Raw genomic sequence first — 17,758 nt, 5'->3', positions numbered from 1 at the left:
ATAGAAAAAGAAAATATCAGTTGAACTCATGTTATACAGTCAATAAAGTAAATATAGTGTGGCATTCCTTACCCAAATTATGGAAAAAGGGGAAAAAAATCCAACGCACAAACAAGACATTTAGCATGCAGGCACAAAATTCACAACAGAAAGAAAAAAGAAAAAAAAAACTTCCATGCAAAAAAGCAAAAATTAAAAAAAAAAAAAAACATGCTAGCCGTGAATGAGGGGTAGCAGTTCAAAATGACATTTAAGCGACAGGTCTGCAATGTCACTGCACTGACCTGCATCAGAAATCTTTGCAGAGGAAAGATCTACAGCACCATCTGTGGTGCCACTGAAATTATAGCTGTTCTTACTCTTGTAAAAAAACAGGCCGGCTTCTGCCAGGTTGGTGTCCGACATTGAAGGTTTGATTCCACCAAAGCCCCTCATGCCATACGACGAGCGGTCGTACTGGTAATGGTCGTCACGATATCCAAAACGGTCTTCGGGCAGAGGGGTGGCGGGCTGCTGTGAAGTGCAGCTTCCTGCAAACGGGAGTTTGTAAACAACATCACAGCACACGGCTCTTTTCCCTGCAGTCAGATCGACTGGCTTGCCATCGTCCTCTGTGATGACAGCTGTGACGACCTCTGTCGAAATGGCGTCCATGGATACCAGAGTATTGAACGGTTTTGTCGTGCTCAGGTCAACAGCTCCTGCCACAGATGTGGTGCTTGTTGTTAATCCGTTAGCAACACAACCGGCGACAGTACTGGGTGCCATGGTCACAGGTGGTGTTTGGAACGTTCTGCCGCCTGTGCTTGCACCAACTGTGAGATTTATGGGGATCTCACCAGAGTGAGTGGGAGGCTGAGAATCCACTGACCGGTATACAATTTGAGAGACAGGTTCAAATGCTTTATTCTTCGTTAGCTGGAGAGGGATTGAAGATGCTTTAGAGGTTTCCAAACTGTCACACCTCTGGATTGTAGCAGAACAAGTCACAATGGTGATGCTGTCAGTCAAAATTGACAAGGTGGAGGATTCAGAACTTAGATTTACGACAGGTGACTGTACCGCACTGCTCTGGCGACTGGCATCAGTTGCTAAAGACTCCCGTCTGGGGTCTGGGCCAGCAGACAGATCCACACCATTCATATGTGATGCTGCGTCAGCTTTCACAGTCCTAAGATCCACCACCTCACAAGGCAAGACCACCTGTCCATTCTGTACAGGCAATTGGGTCTTTGGTTTCTCCAATGAGATCGGGATCCCAGTTGCCCTCGGAGTTGGCACAGGTGGTGGCGTCCGTTCATGAACAACAGAGACGGTGGTTCTTTGGACCTCTGTGGTAACCACTTGAGAGATTAGGTTTGGCATGACCACGGGAGGCTGCGCAGAGGCCGACACGGCCTCGATGATGTGACAAGAACTCGAAACGTGTTTTTCTGGGCCGCATATCTCTTGATTCTCGATGGATTCTGTCACTCGGGTGTAAGCCAGAGGCACCCTAGTTGTAGGAGGTGGTGTTGACTGCTGATATGAATGCGGTTGAGACTGTGCTTGGTGATAACTTAGGGGCTGAGCTTGGTGGGCAGTAGATGCTGAGCCAGTGTTTGACGGGGCTTGAGTTGAGAGACTATCGACTGGAGAGCTTGGCTGAGAAGGGAGTGTGATGACCACGTACGTATCACGGAGGTTTCTTGCATATCTAGGAGAAGATGGAGACTTTGGCGAGGGTTGAAAGGGCTTGCTCTCTGATGAAGGGCTAAGGTTCAAAGCTATTTCAGTGGACCCTGTGGGAAGTACAGTGGGCCTTGGAGGCTGTGAGGCATGAGCTGGGGTGGATGGCTGTGAGCTGGGTTTCGGTGCAATAGGTGGTTTGACACCATGCCCTTGTCTGTGGCTTTCGCCGATGCCGGCAGGGATGCAGGGCTTTGGGGGGACAGGAGGTGGAACATGAGGTTTGTAAGTTAGCGGTATTGATTGTTTAGGAAGTGAAGTCGTGGTCACTGTCTCTGGCCTGACTGGCGCGGTTGAAGCCTGAGGTGGGAGTGGAACTGGAGGTTTCCTGGGAAAGACTGTCGGTTTTTGTGGGGTAGGGGGAGGCAATGGTGGTTCATCTGCTTTTTCCTGAGAATTTGCCCTGCGCAAGACATTTGGCTTAGGAGGGATCGGTGGGGCAGTTGAAACGATGCTTGGAGTACCATGTGCATACTGGGGGACAGTAGGCAAGATGGTGAAGTTTGTAGTTACGGGAGCAGATGTCATTGGAATTGCACTTGATAGGTCTACAATGTCAGTCTGGGATGCTGTGACAGGGGTGTGCGGTTGCTGGTCTGATGTGGATGATGTTTCGACAGTTGATGTTGATTTGCCTGTTTCCTCCTCCTTTTTAATGATATTTTCTTCGTCAGAGGACAACTCTCCTGAGGAACACTGCGTGACTTGTAAGTCTGGGATTGGGTAGAGAGCCCTTCTAGATGAAGTGGTTTCCACTTCTGGGTCTTGCAGAGTAGGACTTGCTCCAGGAGTCAAAACCTTTTTCATGAGCTCTTCGTATGCACTTTCAGCATCTAACAATGGTTTTCCATCTTTTCCCAAAGTTTCGCCAGTGACTTTGGAAAGGGTATTCTCAGCGGGCTGTAGCACAATTTCTGGGTTTGAATTTTTATTTTTTGGTTGCATGTTTTGGTATTCCTGTTCGAGTTTCATAAATTCCTTTCTTTTCTTGATCATGTCCTCATAAACTTCATCTGGTGATCTCAGTTTCTTGGGCTGAGTAGGAACACTGATCTTTTCTGTCTCTCCCAGATCATCTGTTGAATTATCCACGACAGATGCATAAGCATAATCTTCAATAAATATACCTCCATAAAGAGCCTCCTTTCCTGGATGAAAGTCAACATTTTCAACCGTAGGAGATTTAGTCCTCAGTATTATCTCCTCATAAGCTTCATCAGCAGATCTGAGAGTTTTTCTCTGTGATTTGTCAATGTTTTTATCTTCTGTTGGAGAATGTAGGGATGCCGATATGGGTAATTGATATGTTTTCTGCACTGCTGCAATCTTTGCAGCGTGGATTTCAAACCCTTCAGGGTCTGAATCGATGCTCGGGGAGAAATCAGAGCAGGATGATCGTCTGATCTCTTCCATTTCTGCCTCCTGCCTCAGTTCTTCTGTCGGTGAGGCATCTTCGATAGGTGAAAGGTTGCTCGGGGGTGTCATTGAACGGTCACGCCTCCGCTGGCCACGAACGTCTTCTTTGTCCCGCTTTGATTTTTTACCAGCTCCCCGCTGTTTTTCCTGCTCTCTGAGTAGCTCCTCCTCTTCCCGCAATTCCTCCTCCTCAGAAGAGTCTTCAATAGTCGGGAGCATTTGTCCAGGTTGTCTATGTTTGGCTTTCCTGTGCTGCTTGCTCTCACTGGAGCGGACATGGCTGGGACTACTGTCACTGTCTTCATCCAGCGAGGACAGCGACGTTGGTGATGTGCCAGGTGTAAAGCTGGATGCGTGTAGACTGGATGACCCCTCCCCTTTAGAACGATCATCTGGTGAATCAGTCAAACATTCCATCTCAGGCTCGATATCAACTTGAGTCACACACACGGGACTGCTGGTTGTATTCAGCTCCATGGTTTGAAAATTGCGAACTGCAGTACCGCTTTGACGACCCTCTTCTTTGAGCTCCGGTGGATCAATTTTGACGACTTGTGCTTTCTCCAGAGCGCTTTGCAGCTCTTTCTCTTCTTCATCATTGGGACTTATAGAGCTCTTCTTGGATAACCGCTTGGCTTTTTCTGACGCGCTCCTGTCAACAGGCTCTGTTGTCTTCTGTTCCATTCTTTTCCTTTCAGCTTGCCTGATCTTTTGCCGAATTAGGTTTTCTTCATCGGATGGCGAGGCGTCCTCGTTTTCACTCATTTCTATGATCTGTTTGCGGATGAATTCCTCGTCATCCCCTGACATGGGGCTCTCTTTTCCAAAGCTTTCGCTGCTATCTTCCAGTGAATCGACCCTGACATCGAGAGGCACCAGTAGCTTTTTCTTTGTGTTACTTTTGTGAACATCTCTGTCGTCATCCGAGCAGGGTGAGTCGGGAGAAAGGGGAAGCACCTCTAGTTTACGTCTGGTCTTTAGTGTGTCCGTTTGTTTATCTTCATCATCCTTCACTTGCGCCTCAAGAATGGGCAGGACTGTGCTTTCCAGCTTGGCCAGGTCGGAGGGGCTGGTAGGACTGCCCTCCTTGGTGGCACTTTCTCTGTCGCCAGGCTCTTTCAGGGTCTCCAACTTTTCCACCTGTTGGATTTAATTAAGATATTAATCCAACAATTTAAAAAAAAGCAGAACTTCGACATGTATTTTGTATCTAGTGTTCTGTACAATCCAACACTACCACACAAAACAACTAGTCTCTCCATTAAGTAAGGTAAACACTATGGTCACCTCAGGCATTGTATCTTCAAAACACTGCTCGCCCTGAGGCACGGGTGGGGTCTCCCTTTTCTCCATCGAACTAGCGTCTTCATTCACGTGTGTGGTCTGCTCACGAACTACATCACCAGGGATTTGGGGTTCTGGTATGGGGGCTGAAGCTGCTATTATACACAGGTTGGCATTTTCATAGTTTGATTGTGAGTTGTTCTGTGACGTGTTTTTTCTCCCTGCATCAAATTCAGCAGTGCAATCGTTGGCATCAACTATGCTGACTTCTGATATGAAAATAGATTCCTGGACGTTGCTTATGTCAGGTAATGAGCCAACCCCATTTTTGTTTGCCTCTTTGTCACTGTTGGAGTCTTTTCCCCCATTGCATTTGCCGAGTGGCTGTTCCTGACTGAACGTTAAATGAGAACAAGATTTTGTGTCTTCAGTGATAAGATCCTTAAGGGTTTTATCTCTGACTTCTGTCTGATTCTGAAAGGGCTCTTTGGTTTTGACCTTTTCTTGCTCATCAGAATCTGGAACGACCGTTTTGTCAGAATCATGTTCTTTAGACAAAATATCTGTAAGTGGTCGCTTCTCCTCTTTTGGCACTACGCTCTCAGATTCAACGAGAGTCTCTGTTGACTTCTCAGGGGACAAGGCTGTTTGAGCAGGGCTCTCGCGAACAGGAGGTGGCTTATCATTTGTTCCTGGGTCTGTCTGTTTAAAAATTACCACACTATGGCCGTCACAGAGAGTTCTTTCTGAACTTTCCAATTCTTTTTTATCTACTGCACAAATGTTTTCTGTTTCAATAAAAGAATGTTCTGAAACTAGCTCCGTCTCACTAAGAAGTTGCTGCTCTTTTGCCTCCCGAGTTTCCTGTTCTTCAGTGGGATTTATCATGTCAGCTTTCACCTCAGAAACACTATTTTCATGAAGTATTCCCTCTTCAAAGCCTGCACCTCCACACTTCATTTCAATATACATCTCCTTGTTTTCAATAGTTTGTTCTTTGGCACTCATCACCTCGGGAGTGTCTTTTAGTGTTTCTAGCTCAGCTGAATTTTCCTCACTACCTTTAACAGTTATTTCCTGATCAGCAGTTTTGTCTAAGGCATTACTTAATGCTATTTGAACAGATGTGTCATTCGAAGAAAAAGGAAGTGACTTAGTTTTTGGCTCGGTCGGACTACTAGTTTCTTGTGCTTTTTCCACAAGTTTGTGTTCTAATACATTAGCCTGACTTTTCTGCTCAAGAGTTGAGTCAGATTGATTAGCAACTGACGTCACAGGGGGTTCTATGCATTTGCATTCATCTGACTGCATTTCACTCTGCATCTTGTCATGCTTAGGGCCCTCGACTTCAGATAATAGTGGTACATTTTCAATTACTTCAACAGAGGGATGAGAAGCAGCCTCTTTGTTTGTACGCGCCTCGGCTATTGGTTCAGTTATTACACTTTCAGCCTCGGATTTTGGAATATTATTTGTGTTAGTCACCAACTGACTTTGCAGAGTTGGTGACTCTGTTGAATCAACTAGTTCACTCGCTCTTACTTTTGTCATAGGGAATTCTGCTGCTAAATCCAATTGAGGAGAGACTTCCTGTGTGACCATGGCAGGTTCAGGCTGTAGTGAATGAATTACACTCTCTGTCAAGGGGGCGATACTCTCAGTAGCAGTGCGATTTTTATCTTGTTCTACCTGAACGGGCATCTCATCAAAACCTGTATCAGGCAACTGAACCTCAGAGTGGTTCTCTACTAGTTTTTCAAAAGGTTTTTTCTCAGTTGCTTCACTGACAATATCATTCTCTGCTTGATGCTCATCTCCAGGCGGTACCATCTCTGGGTGTGTATCATTTGAGCTACTCTGCTGCAGCTGCTCAATTGCTGGGATTTCCTGTGCTATTTCAGCAGGGCTTTCTTGCTGCTGCTCTTGAATTTCCGCTACATTGGGAGCTGCGCTTTCAGAGATGTCTTGAATGACAGGCTCAGACATGAGCTCGGCTGTTGGTGATTGGTCGGAAGCACCGACAGCATGTGGTTCATGACGGTTGTGTAATGTTGGTGCAGGTGTAGCCGCTACCTTGGTTTCAGGGGTGGACGGGGTTTGGTCTGCTGCTGCTGATTCTACTACAATGGGTTTGCTATCTACAGCAGCAGGGATGGGGGTGGAGGAGGGAGCGGGAGCAGGTGCTGGCTTCTTCGGGGAAGCCATGTCGTCGAGTTGACTGGCTCTTTCCGCCTGACAGTTGAGGCAAAGCCATTCACTCTGAAATGAAAATGACAGAAATTTGAATATGTTAGTTACATAAATCAAAATTTGCACAAGTTTCCTTGAAAAAGACTGTGTCCGTTGTAAAACATAAATAACTGTATTAGAGCAGCATCGTGATATGCCTTAAAGCATTCCAGGCCCAAGTCACTTAACATCTTCATGACTTTTATTTGAAGCTGCACGTGACTCTAGTGCCAGCTTCCAACACTCAAGAAAATGATTAAAATGCAACTCTTCTGTAGAAGGCAAGGATGATTCAAAGAAAAGTCACTCTCTTTGAACCGACAGAGACATTTTCCAGCATCGCACGTGCACAGCTATTGACCACAACACCCACGGGAGCTCGTGACGACAGTGATGACACATGTGGCGCTCCGAAAAGGAGCGTGACAAGTCATTCTATATGACTGGATCAGCCCCGGTTTTATCAGAGTCTGAAATAAAACAGTGCGGTGAAGGTCGTTGCAGCTTGTTGATTAAGACGAAGGATCCAGTGTGGGTTTTACCTGTCTAAATTTAGACAGAGGCTGGCACTAAGAGAGAGGCAAGGTGAAGATTTTAGGGAGGATGTGACTGACGCATCAAGAAGGATGAGGAAAAAGAAGACAGTTTAACAAGGAAATGAGAGGACATCTTATTATCATTAATGGATGGCTTCAGAGCAAAGTTTGTTTTGCCTCCACATGCTCGACATTACAATGCCGTTTATCTACAAATCGATGGCGTTTCGGTTCAGAAGCAAACGGGCCAAGAGGGAACATAACATTTTACAGCGTCAACTTCGAGTAGCTCACACCTTAGCATCACCTATGTAATGTTTACTGTGTCCTTACTGCAGCATCTCAGGACTAAATTTTGCTCAAATTAGAGCCTGAAACCTCATTGACGAATGGTTGTTGGAGGAAAAACTGCATCGGCCAAAAAAGATTTTAACGCTGATAAATGTAACAAATTTATGGATATGGCCCGCACGGAGCTAATGTAATTCCTACCTGATTAATTCAAGTCCAACGTGTATGTTGTGTAAAAGAGACTATAAAAGGGGTGTGTTTTACAGCACTGTGAATGGCAAGTTATTACCATAATTTGTTAATAAAGGTTGATCAGGAGGATCTAATGGCTTTCGACTCCGTGTGATGAGGCCCTCTTGGATATTTCTCCCATTTACGCCTGAGCGGATGTCGCAGCTTGCACTGCCCAAAGGTGCCGTCGACGTGACTCACAGGCTTTTTGAGTCACGAGTCAGATGGTTGGGGTGCACACTGCTGAAGCAAGGCAAAACACGGCCGCCATCCAGATCCTTTCTGACATCCTGCAATCGCCCTTATTGTCTTTATCATCTCGACTCCTCCACGCCACATTAGCATATCTATCAGCCTGATCACAGCCCCTGCGCGCCTCCACCCGCCGATTTGAAAATATATTCAAGTATTCAGCAAATTATATCTGCTGTGTACTATATCCCAATTTTTTTTTGCCTTAAGATTGTACGCCAGAATTTTGGAATTGCGGCATGTGTAGATGCAAGCTTTTGTCTGCTTTAAAAGGGAAGTCAACCCAAAAATGTTCTTGACAATATGTTCTATGCGCCTCCACCAGTTTAAACATTGTATTCTGATTAATATTGCATCTGTGGAATATGGATTAATTGTAGGGATTGACTGATATGTTTTTTCAAGGCCGATACCGATTATTAGTAGTCAAGGAGGCCGATAACCAATATTAGGGGCCGATATTCATTTTCACTCAATAGGAAAATATTGGTGTCAAAATAAAAATGTAAAAAACTCTGAACTTTGTTTAATCGTCTTTGACCATGTGTTTATTGAACAATTTTTCAGATTTGCATAACGTTGATGTTGCAATGTTTGCCAATGTGGCCATCTTTGAGCCAACAAAAAGAGATATTGTATTGTATTGACTTCAAATAAAAACAAAAGGTGCATAGTGTTCCCAGGGTCAGTAGAATCCCTTATAAAGTTCACTGAATATTTAAATAAACACTTCATTGAAGTTTTCACTGTTTTAAATTGATTTATTTATATAGGCCATCAGATTTTTAAAAAAGGCCGATACCGATATTCGTCAAAATACTGAATATCGGCGCCGATAATCGGCCCGGTCGATAATCAGTCCAATCCCAATTTAATTAATTATCATTCGCCCTTGCTTTTATCAATTTCAGGGGGCGGCCATTTTGACACTCAGGGCTCAGGTAACGACCAATCACAGCTCAATAATAGTTGGACTTTGCCGCTTAATTCATATTCCATAAACAATATTAATCAGAATACCATGTTTAGACTAGTGGGGTCACATAGAAATTATTATTGTAAAGACATTTTTTCAGTTGACTTCCCTTTGTTAATAGATATTACTAATAGATATTAGCAAAGGGTTTTGTCGATATCTGTGTTCGCAACCGTTTTTTTTTTCCTCGCCGCTGCAGTTTTTGTCCATGACGGATGGTGTGCCAGACAGTCCGTCCACGCAACAAACTTACAGTTTCCACACTGGGAGCGCTGCCACCGCGGCTAAGTGTATTGAGGGGGAGCAAGCGAGCGGCGTCGGTCAGGATGTAAACATGACAGGCTGTGCTAACGAAACGTGACCAGTGCCAAAATGTGTGTGTGTGTGAATGTGTGTGTATTTAACAAAGCACAGCCCTTCTGCCTCACCAGCACCAAAGGTTCTTTCTGCTAAATACATTTACTGCTTGGAATAGATAAGATAAGAAATCATCTCACATGCACATATTAAAGCAGAGCGGACATAAAAGGACATGGACGTGTTTTCAAAAGCGAGCTGACCCACAATCGCTGGTCTAGCTCGCTTTTGTGGCCGCTGACTATTTTTATACACGCGGGCCTCCAGGGCACGTGAGGGGAGCGCTGTGAGGCAGTGGGTGAGAAAAGGGGGGAGGAAGGTGGCAGATGCAGGACAACCTTACAGCTGGATTTAATGTGGAAAAACATAGAATCACATTTTATTTTATTTTTTTTTAAAAGGGATTGGAGGACTGTTTTTCCCTTCTTCCACAACGGGTATTGATGGGGATTACATGCACCTGACTGGAGGATCAAGCCTCCATAGAAATAACAGGATTCCCATTGGCCTTTAAATCCTTTTAGGAAACTGGGATTAAAGCCTACGTATAGCTGGCTGCCCACGTGGCTCATACGTGGACCCCCTTCATTGTTTCCCGCCGACTCTCATCAGTTAGGATGACGAGCGTTTCTCAGGTGCATTCGTATGCTGCGTGTGTGAACTTGTCGTATTAGAACGTCACTTCTTTGTGACTCATCTGGAGCAGGAACGCGGCGGCCTAGATGGGAGTTAACGGCATCATCCTCCGACGCAATTACTTTCCTCCGCCGCGCTAGTCATTTCATTTGCAATTAAAGCCTGGATGGAAAGGAAACTCAACTTTCTTCTGACAATTAATGCTGACTCAATCAAAACGTGGACACCTCGTATTTCGATAAAGTTAAGGGAGGAGTGAGTGTTGATTTCCCGTGTCGGCGGGAGGTCATTCTCGGTTTAGCTACGTTTGCTCCATCTGAAGGCTCTCAGGAATACTCAGCAGATTAGTGACGGGCCTCCTAAATCTCCCTCCAGGTAACAAAGACACAAGCACCGTGCCACGGGATTGTTGACAAACAAACACCTTTATGGTTTCGAGTTTAGGTTAGGATTTCAAAATTACGTCGTCATCCTCAAAAGGTCAATCACTTATTGAAGACACTAGAATTTTTTTAATTAATTGGCGTATGGTGCCCGTTGCCAGCGTTAGCAGCTAGCGGCTAGCAGCTAGCCACTAAGTGGCTGGCAAGAGCCGTCGGACTATTTTACAAAGGCAGTTTCACTGCCTGATATTTTCAGACCCTCTTTTACCCTAACGTTTGAAAAATTTTTTGAAAAATATATAAATTCCTGGGATTGAATGGCTGGACTGTGAAAAAACAAGTGAATCTGTCAATGGCAGTGAATGAGTTAATTAATGACTTTGCCCACTTTCACTGACAAATTGAAACGGACACAGTTCCTCCTGATAATAATTTGGCTTAATAATCAAATGTGCTGTTTTAGCTGGCAAAATTGCCACGCTTCTGACATCACTTCATCTCATAGCCCAAAATCTTTATTCGCTTCTGTATTCATAGTTGTTGTTCAAGCAAACAAAAATACATATTTAATTTGTATCTGAATACTTGATTATTCTATCGAATTTTCACTAGGATATCCGAATACCAAAATACTCAATACCTACAGCCCTACTGAGATGTAGGCAGTCATTTTCTTGAAATACAGGTGATGGATATCAAAATGTCCCCGCGTCCTTCCATTCATCAGTATGCAGCCTTTGATGGACACCCCCGATAAAGACAATGAGAAGAATCGCTATGCAGGAAACAGCCAACGTCAGTGTGTTTTTGGACTGCATGCTGCAAAAACCACTCAAGCGAAAACCCTTTTTGGCCTGCGTTCCCTCAACACGCTGATGCTCCGCCACAGTGTTCCATCTGGTCTTAGCGAGCCGACGCACGATGTGGTAACACAAGAGAAGCGGGTTGAAGGCGTTTGGTTTCCGTGTCAACCATCCGCTCAGCTCAATGCATAAAAATACGACCCAAGTTGTGTTTAACCACACACGTACACACTGGCGCGTTATTCGCACTCAGGGTCGGGTGTCAAGCGCTTCAAGTGCTCCTTGACGGCGAGATGACCATTTAAACAAGCTCATTTGTCTTATGGACTCACTCTCCGATCTGTGGTTATTTGTGTGTGTGTGTTAAAAGGTAGTGTTTTGTGAGTGTTTCTTACCTCTCCTAAGTGGGGAGTGGGGTTGAATCCACACAGATTGCACACGCTCTTTTTACACGCGGTGCAGAGGCTGTAGTTGGGCGCTTCTGATATGCCCACATTCAGCTCCGCCTTGCAGAGAGGGCAGCTTTCCTTAGTTTTCGATGCTAAGTCCAAACTGGGTTCTCGCTCAACTGACTTGGTCCTCGGTGCCTTCCTGGATTTGGCCGGTGGGGTGTCAGGAGCAGATTCCGAATCAGGAGGAGAGCCCGGACCAGAGAAGGGAGAATCAGGCGGGGAGCCAGGGCCGGAACCGGGTCCGGAGTCGGCCGGGGAGTCCGGCGGCGACCCCGGTGGAGAATCGGCTGGTTTTTCTTCCTCGCCGGTGACGAGACTGGTGGCCGAGTTGAGGAGGGACGAGCCGAAGCTGAACATCTGTGAGGCGGTGGCGGGAGGTTTTGCCGCTTCCGATAATCCGCCGAATCCACTGAACAGCTTCCCGGTAACAGACTCCTCCTGCTTTGGAGCAGCCTGCGCTTGAGGCTTGGACGAGTCCATCAATCCACCCAAACCGCCGAACAGTTTTCCAGTGACGGACTCAGCAGCTTGTGAGGAAGCAGCGGCCGGCTTGACGGAATCAGTCAAGCCTCCAAAACTGATACCTCCCAACCCACCAAAGAAGCTAGACTCCTGCTTGGCCTTAGCCGGTGATTGCTGGGGGCTGGCTTTCTGATGAATAGGGCGGCCGGTCTTAGGATCGATCTTGGGGGAACCTCCCAATGAGGAGCCCGGTGAAAGTGGTCCTGGAGAGCCAGCACCTGGGGATTTCTGCCTTGGAGTGGTTGGGGGTGTCAAGCCTTGGTCTGTGGTGCTATGCTGCTTGATGAGCAGCTTGCCGGGCTTTCCCGAAGCCTGTCTCTGTGGCGAGGGCGGACCCGAGCCTTGTTTAGGCTTTGATATACCTGGGGGGTCCATACCCTCCATTGCTCGCTGCATCTGGCAGTTTAGACACAACCATTCTTTACCCTGCATGGCATAAGAGAAAGGCTTTAGTTAGAGGACACATACCGTATGTCTACTACTGTACTAAAACAAATATATAGAACCAAAATCTTACTGCTGAGTCCGGGGGGCTGAATCCGCAAAGGCTGCAGACCTGGTTCTTACACTCAGTGCACTGACTGTAATTTGGCGGGTCATTAGATCCAGTATTCAACTGGGTGGTCTTACACAGCGGGCAGAGTCCCCCTGCGGGCTTTGCGGCACCCTGTTGACTCTTGGAAGCATCCCCAGGGTGAGCCCCAGGCCCTGGTGGTCCTTGCTGTTTGGGTCCAGGCTTGCCCGGTTCTTTTTGCTGCGGAGGACCACTTTGTGTCTGTTTAGCACCTTGACCGGGTGGTCCTTGACCCTCTCTAGGTGCCTGTTGTCCTGGTGGGCCTTGACCTTGTCTGGGTGCCTGCTGACCTGGTGCACTTTGACCTTGTCTGGGTCCCTGCTGTCCAGGTGGACCTTGACCTTGTCTGGGTCCCTTCTGACCTGGTGGGCCTTGACCTTGTTTGGGTCCCTGCTGCCCTGCTGGTCCTTGACCTGGTCTAGGTGCTTGTTGCCCAGGAGGCCTTTGTCCTGGCTGCCCCTGGCCTTGCCTGGGAGCCTGTCCAGGAGGTCCATGAGCTGATTTGGGTCCTGGGCTTGCTTGTCCTTGCCCGGGTTTTGGCCCCTGTCCAGACGGGATTTGACCCTGTTTTTGGTCCCCCCCTTGTTGTGGCGCCTTTGGACCTGATCCTTGTTGAGGGGCCTTGCCAGGTGGCTTTCCTCCCTGATTGGACTGAGGCGTAGCTCCCTCATCCTCCTCCCCAAACAGCCCAAACTTGGGAATATTGACGGTGTCGCCCATGGAGGATATGGAGGAGGACACAGAGGATGTCATGGATGACATGGCACTGAGGGGGTTGGCCCCACTGAGGAAGCTGGAGCCAAACATACCGGATGACTTGCTTTCAGAGTCTTTGGGATCCTGCCGGAATCGGGACTCAAAGAGATTGAGGGACGAGGGACTTCGCCCTGTGGCTAGCCTGGCAGGCGGACTCTGGTTGAAGGCGTCTACAGTGCGACTCTTACTGAGGCCTGACGGGCCCCTGGAGGCCCCTGGGTGCTGGGATCGCTGCTGGACACCAGATTCAGACGGTCTGCACGAGAAAAAATGAAAGGTTTGTTCATTAAAAAAAATAATAATAAAAAGGGATCTCATTCTCTGATATCATCCAGCAGGTTTAACGTAGTGATAATGATCTAAAAATAATATACGTTAAGCTATCATCCATTTCAACATCAATGTGTAGCATGTCACTGCCGCGGGCTATCGCTAACGAGTAACTGAACATGGCTGAATAACACCGAGTGTACATCACAGAGATGAAGAGGCATCTTTGTTAGCTCTGAGGCGAGAGGGAACCAATTTCTGTGCGCTGTGAGGAGCAAATTGTTTGTGGTATTCATTATGCAACATATCGGCCTACATTACTATTGCTGTGTAGTGTCATCCCACTGTTATACTAGTGCACAATCCAGTGCTATGTTCGTTTCAGCACCATGGACAGGAGCACCAGGCGGATGCTTAAAATTAAAGGAGGGAAGTCTGAGGGAGATGTGACATTAGCAATGTGCTTCTATTTTTAGTCATATTAATATTGATGCACCCTCGACGATCCCGTTTGCTAGCTAACATAGTTATTTCTCAATTTGAGCAATTAAAAGACAATGGCATCTGGAAGTTTTATACATTTTGTTGGCATTTGCAGCCTCCAAGCCCCTCCCACTCTTTTGCCACACACCATTAAAATCCAATCTGGCCAAATTCATTAGCAGATCAGAGTCTAATTGGTAACATTAACGTGGATAGAAGCGACCATTTTGTGTTGTCATTCGTGATAATATGTCGTTCAAATAGAGAGAAAACACAAGGGGTTTTTTTTGTTTTGTTTTTTTACCCAGCAGGCTATTCGACAATTTGGCACAAATACTGGAGGTGTGTCTCCTCCTACTTTGATCTGACATAAACAATCCGAATTTTATCCTATTCGACGGCCCTGTGCAAGTATTTACGCGTGTGCATCCGTGTCGAAAAAAAAATGCAGCATCGACATACAACACACACACACTACACACATTCTGCTGTATGCGTTTAATGACAAATAAAAGGTTAAAGAGCCGTTTTCGTGCATTCGTGTGCATGGATGCTGATGATTAGCTATGAAATTTGGCTTTAATAATGAGATCACGTCTGGGTGGATTACAAAAAATGGGCGTGATCTGACTCCTGCTCAGCCACAACACATCCGTCCACTCGGTTAGTGTGGATATTAAAAAAAAAAAAAAAAAAGCAGCCAAAAAAAATGGTAAAAATAGTGATAGTAAGCCCTGCCTTCGTGCGGCCGCGGCACCCCCAGGATGCCTGCTCTGCGCCCTTGACATCACCGCGGCGAGCTGCTTCCGCTGCTCCTCGCTCAGCTCCTCCAGGTCCACCGGAGCCCCGCCGGGGACCCGCACGAAGCCGCCGGCCCCGTCGGGTGCCAGCCCCTCGGGTAGCCCCTGCAGCGGGCCTTCGCCTCCTCCTTCTAGGCTCGCCTCGTTCCCCATGACGCGACCCCTCCCGAGTCTGTCCTGGATCGATGCTCCGCCGCGACCCGAGCCCCCCACTGGCGCCGCGGGTTTTAGCTCCGAGATGCGCAGCGGAAACGGCCGCGGTGCATCTCACGCGGGTTTTATCCTTTTAATGGCTACTTTCCCTCCGAGAGCTGCCGTTTGGTTTCTACTACGTAGAGCATCTCTGCAGCCTTACACACCAGCTACCAGCTCTCCGTGACTTGGGGTCTTCCGTTTCACTCCCTCCACAGCCTCCAATGGCGACATCCGGGTATTATTCCAAAATAAAATCTCGATTCAGGCTCATTCGTGTTCATTTTACACCCAGTCTACGGGCTACACTATTAAAGAAACATACAATAACGCATGTATATGAATTGTAAATTATATAATCGATTAAAAAAGGCGACTGAATCACGTTTACGATGTAAGCCAGCGATCACTTCCGCATGCTACATGAAAACACTTGTTACCTTGACGCTCTCAGTGCCGAGTGCGCATGCGCCATCTCTGACAGGTGAACTGGATTCTTCAGTGGAGCAAAATGTGTCGTTAAAGGGGAATAACCAGCACTAATGCATTAGAATGAGGTCCATAATTGTTTAAAGGTGTCACATATTGTACAGCGCGGTCACATACTTCATGTGTAGTCAATATAAAGTCTCTGGTGTGTGTGCAAAGAGCCGATATCATAATAAGAGCCGGTGAAGTGCAATAAAACAAAATGTCAAAAGTGAGAGCATATCCACAGTAGAGATTATACACAGTAGCTGTGGAGGATGACTCATATTATGAATAATAATTCAGCGGCTTTGGCTTGGTTCTTTGGCAATAAGAGGGCGCACAATCGAATGTGCCATCGTTTGATGTAATAAAAATATATTGTGATTAATTCCCGCTCTCCTCTGAAAATGAGATTCCTTTAATCGCACAGTAATATCAACCATAAAAGAATGTGTTGAAATCATATTTTACACCCAGAGAGGATTACAGCACAACACAACGCAACGCGTCAGCTCGACTAAGCGTCAAGCCGATGTGTTGCGACATGACGAGAAACGCTCATTTGCTGCATGTGTGTGTGCGTGTGCAGCTTCAGGACACATGTGTCCTCCATGCATGAAAGCAAAACACACCCCTCAAGACCCTCGGAACCCGGAGGAGGCCGCTCTGGCTGGCTAGTCTATGTCTATTGTACTTATTACCTCTGCCAAGTGTGGGGAATGATCCAAAGAAGAACCCATTCCAGTTCTATCACTCTGTGTTTGATTCGCTTGGTCTTGTCCATGGCTTGGTCTTGTACAGGTTTTTCTGTGTTAATTGTGTGTGTGTGTGTGTGTGTGTGTGTGTGTGTGTGTGTGTGTGTGTGTGTGTGGCGGTTAAATAATGTCTGTGTGCTCCGTGTTCACTTTGCCTGGTCTTATTAGAGGTGGAATTATGCTCTAAAAGATGAGTAAAAGTAACAGTGCTGTGTATTCAAAACAACCAAGTAACTTTTCCATATAGGAAGTCCGCTTGCTAAATGCTAACACGCAATGCAAAATGCCACAAACGGGTTACTGAAACTAGCATTGATGTTGTAGTCTTATAACCCTTAAAGCAACAGACATTTGACCATAATCGCCGCAGCAACGTGTGCCTACATTTTTTATCATCCGCCAAAAATGACTAACAGCAGTGTGACTACTTACTGCCACCTGGTGGCTAAGGCTGTATATTACTATATATTACAACACCGCTGAGTGCTTTTTATTTATTTTTCATTGTTGAAACACATACAAAACATTTTTGTTAGTGCATTAAATTGCAATGCATTTGTTACAAATATCTGGAACAAATGTCAATATTGTGTGATTAAAATCCTATCATGGCGCTCATTCGGGTCGATCCGACTTTTCACATTCAGGCAAAGGTACACACTGGACTGGATGATGCTAACAGCTAACCGCTAAGACAAACTCCTCGACACACTACCCTGTGTGTGTATGTATATGCAACATGACTCTGGTAACCAGATAACAAACACTGCACGCCATTCATTAAATTTGAATAGCCCAAATGAGTCCAAGAAGAAACTAAAACCGAAGCTTTTGTAAATGTTTTCAAAGAACAAAATAAAGTGTCCCAATTTTAAAGTTACATACCTGGGACTCAATGCTGGGTCGCAAATGTGTGGATATCCTTGCGACGAGAGTGTGCGAGTGATCCGTGCCGCGATCCCGCTCGGGTCCGCTCATCCCGATTAGCGGCTAATTCCGCCGTGGGCGTCGCCCTCCACTTTCTGTCCCTAAAAATAAAGCGACGTTAGGAAGGAAGCGCCTGGTTTAAATTGACTCCACACAGCAGCAAAGTCAACAGCGACACGTGACCGTAGACAAAGACGTGAACAGGAAGTTGTACTAAGAGGTGCCGCTAATCCTTTTTTATCTTCTAAGGACCATCACACGCCTCTAATCTGTTTTCCTGTACTGGCTGCATTCATTTCATTACTGCGGGTCAATTTGACATCCTGTAAAGGTATATATACACTTTACTTTTTGACTCAAAAAGAGTCCTTGAAAATTGTAAAACAATATGAATTTTTTTTTTAAATAATTAAAAAAATAAAACTAAAACAAAA

The 17,758-nt window shown here is 46.2% G+C and overlaps 1 protein-coding gene across 9 annotated transcripts in view; it reads right to left on the bottom strand.

Annotated features, from left to right (window-relative positions):
* Positions 1-17,758, bottom strand: part of pcloa (piccolo presynaptic cytomatrix protein a) — a 35,723-nt gene that overhangs the window by 16,164 nt on the left and 1,801 nt on the right. For 2 of the 9 annotated variants that reach the window (XM_086021786.1, XM_086021787.1), the window contains exons 6-10: positions 17,283-17,425; positions 12,614-13,682; positions 11,518-12,522; positions 6,502-6,687; positions 285-4,284 (exon numbers count right to left, since the gene is read on the bottom strand). In XM_086021786.1, the coding sequence (XP_085877912.1) occupies positions 285-4,284; positions 6,502-6,687; positions 11,518-12,522; positions 12,614-13,477 (6,055 nt within the window). In that variant the 5' untranslated portion in view covers positions 13,478-13,682; positions 17,283-17,425. Of the gene's footprint in view, positions 1-284; positions 4,285-4,431; positions 6,688-11,517; positions 12,523-12,613; positions 13,683-14,917; positions 15,567-17,282; positions 17,426-17,758 lie in introns of those variants that run through there. The other 7 variants (XM_086021783.1, XM_086021784.1, XM_086021782.1 and 4 more) reach the window with 6 other exon arrangements.

This window comes from Filicampus tigris, chromosome 22 (assembly GCF_054856515.1).
Source record: "Filicampus tigris isolate MCC_2025a chromosome 22, RoL_Ftig_1.0, whole genome shotgun sequence".
NCBI classification, from domain to species: domain Eukaryota; kingdom Metazoa; phylum Chordata; class Actinopteri; order Syngnathiformes; family Syngnathidae; genus Filicampus; species Filicampus tigris.
The sequence above is the reverse complement of the archived record's forward strand: the minus strand, read 5'-3'. Positions and strand labels throughout refer to the sequence as shown.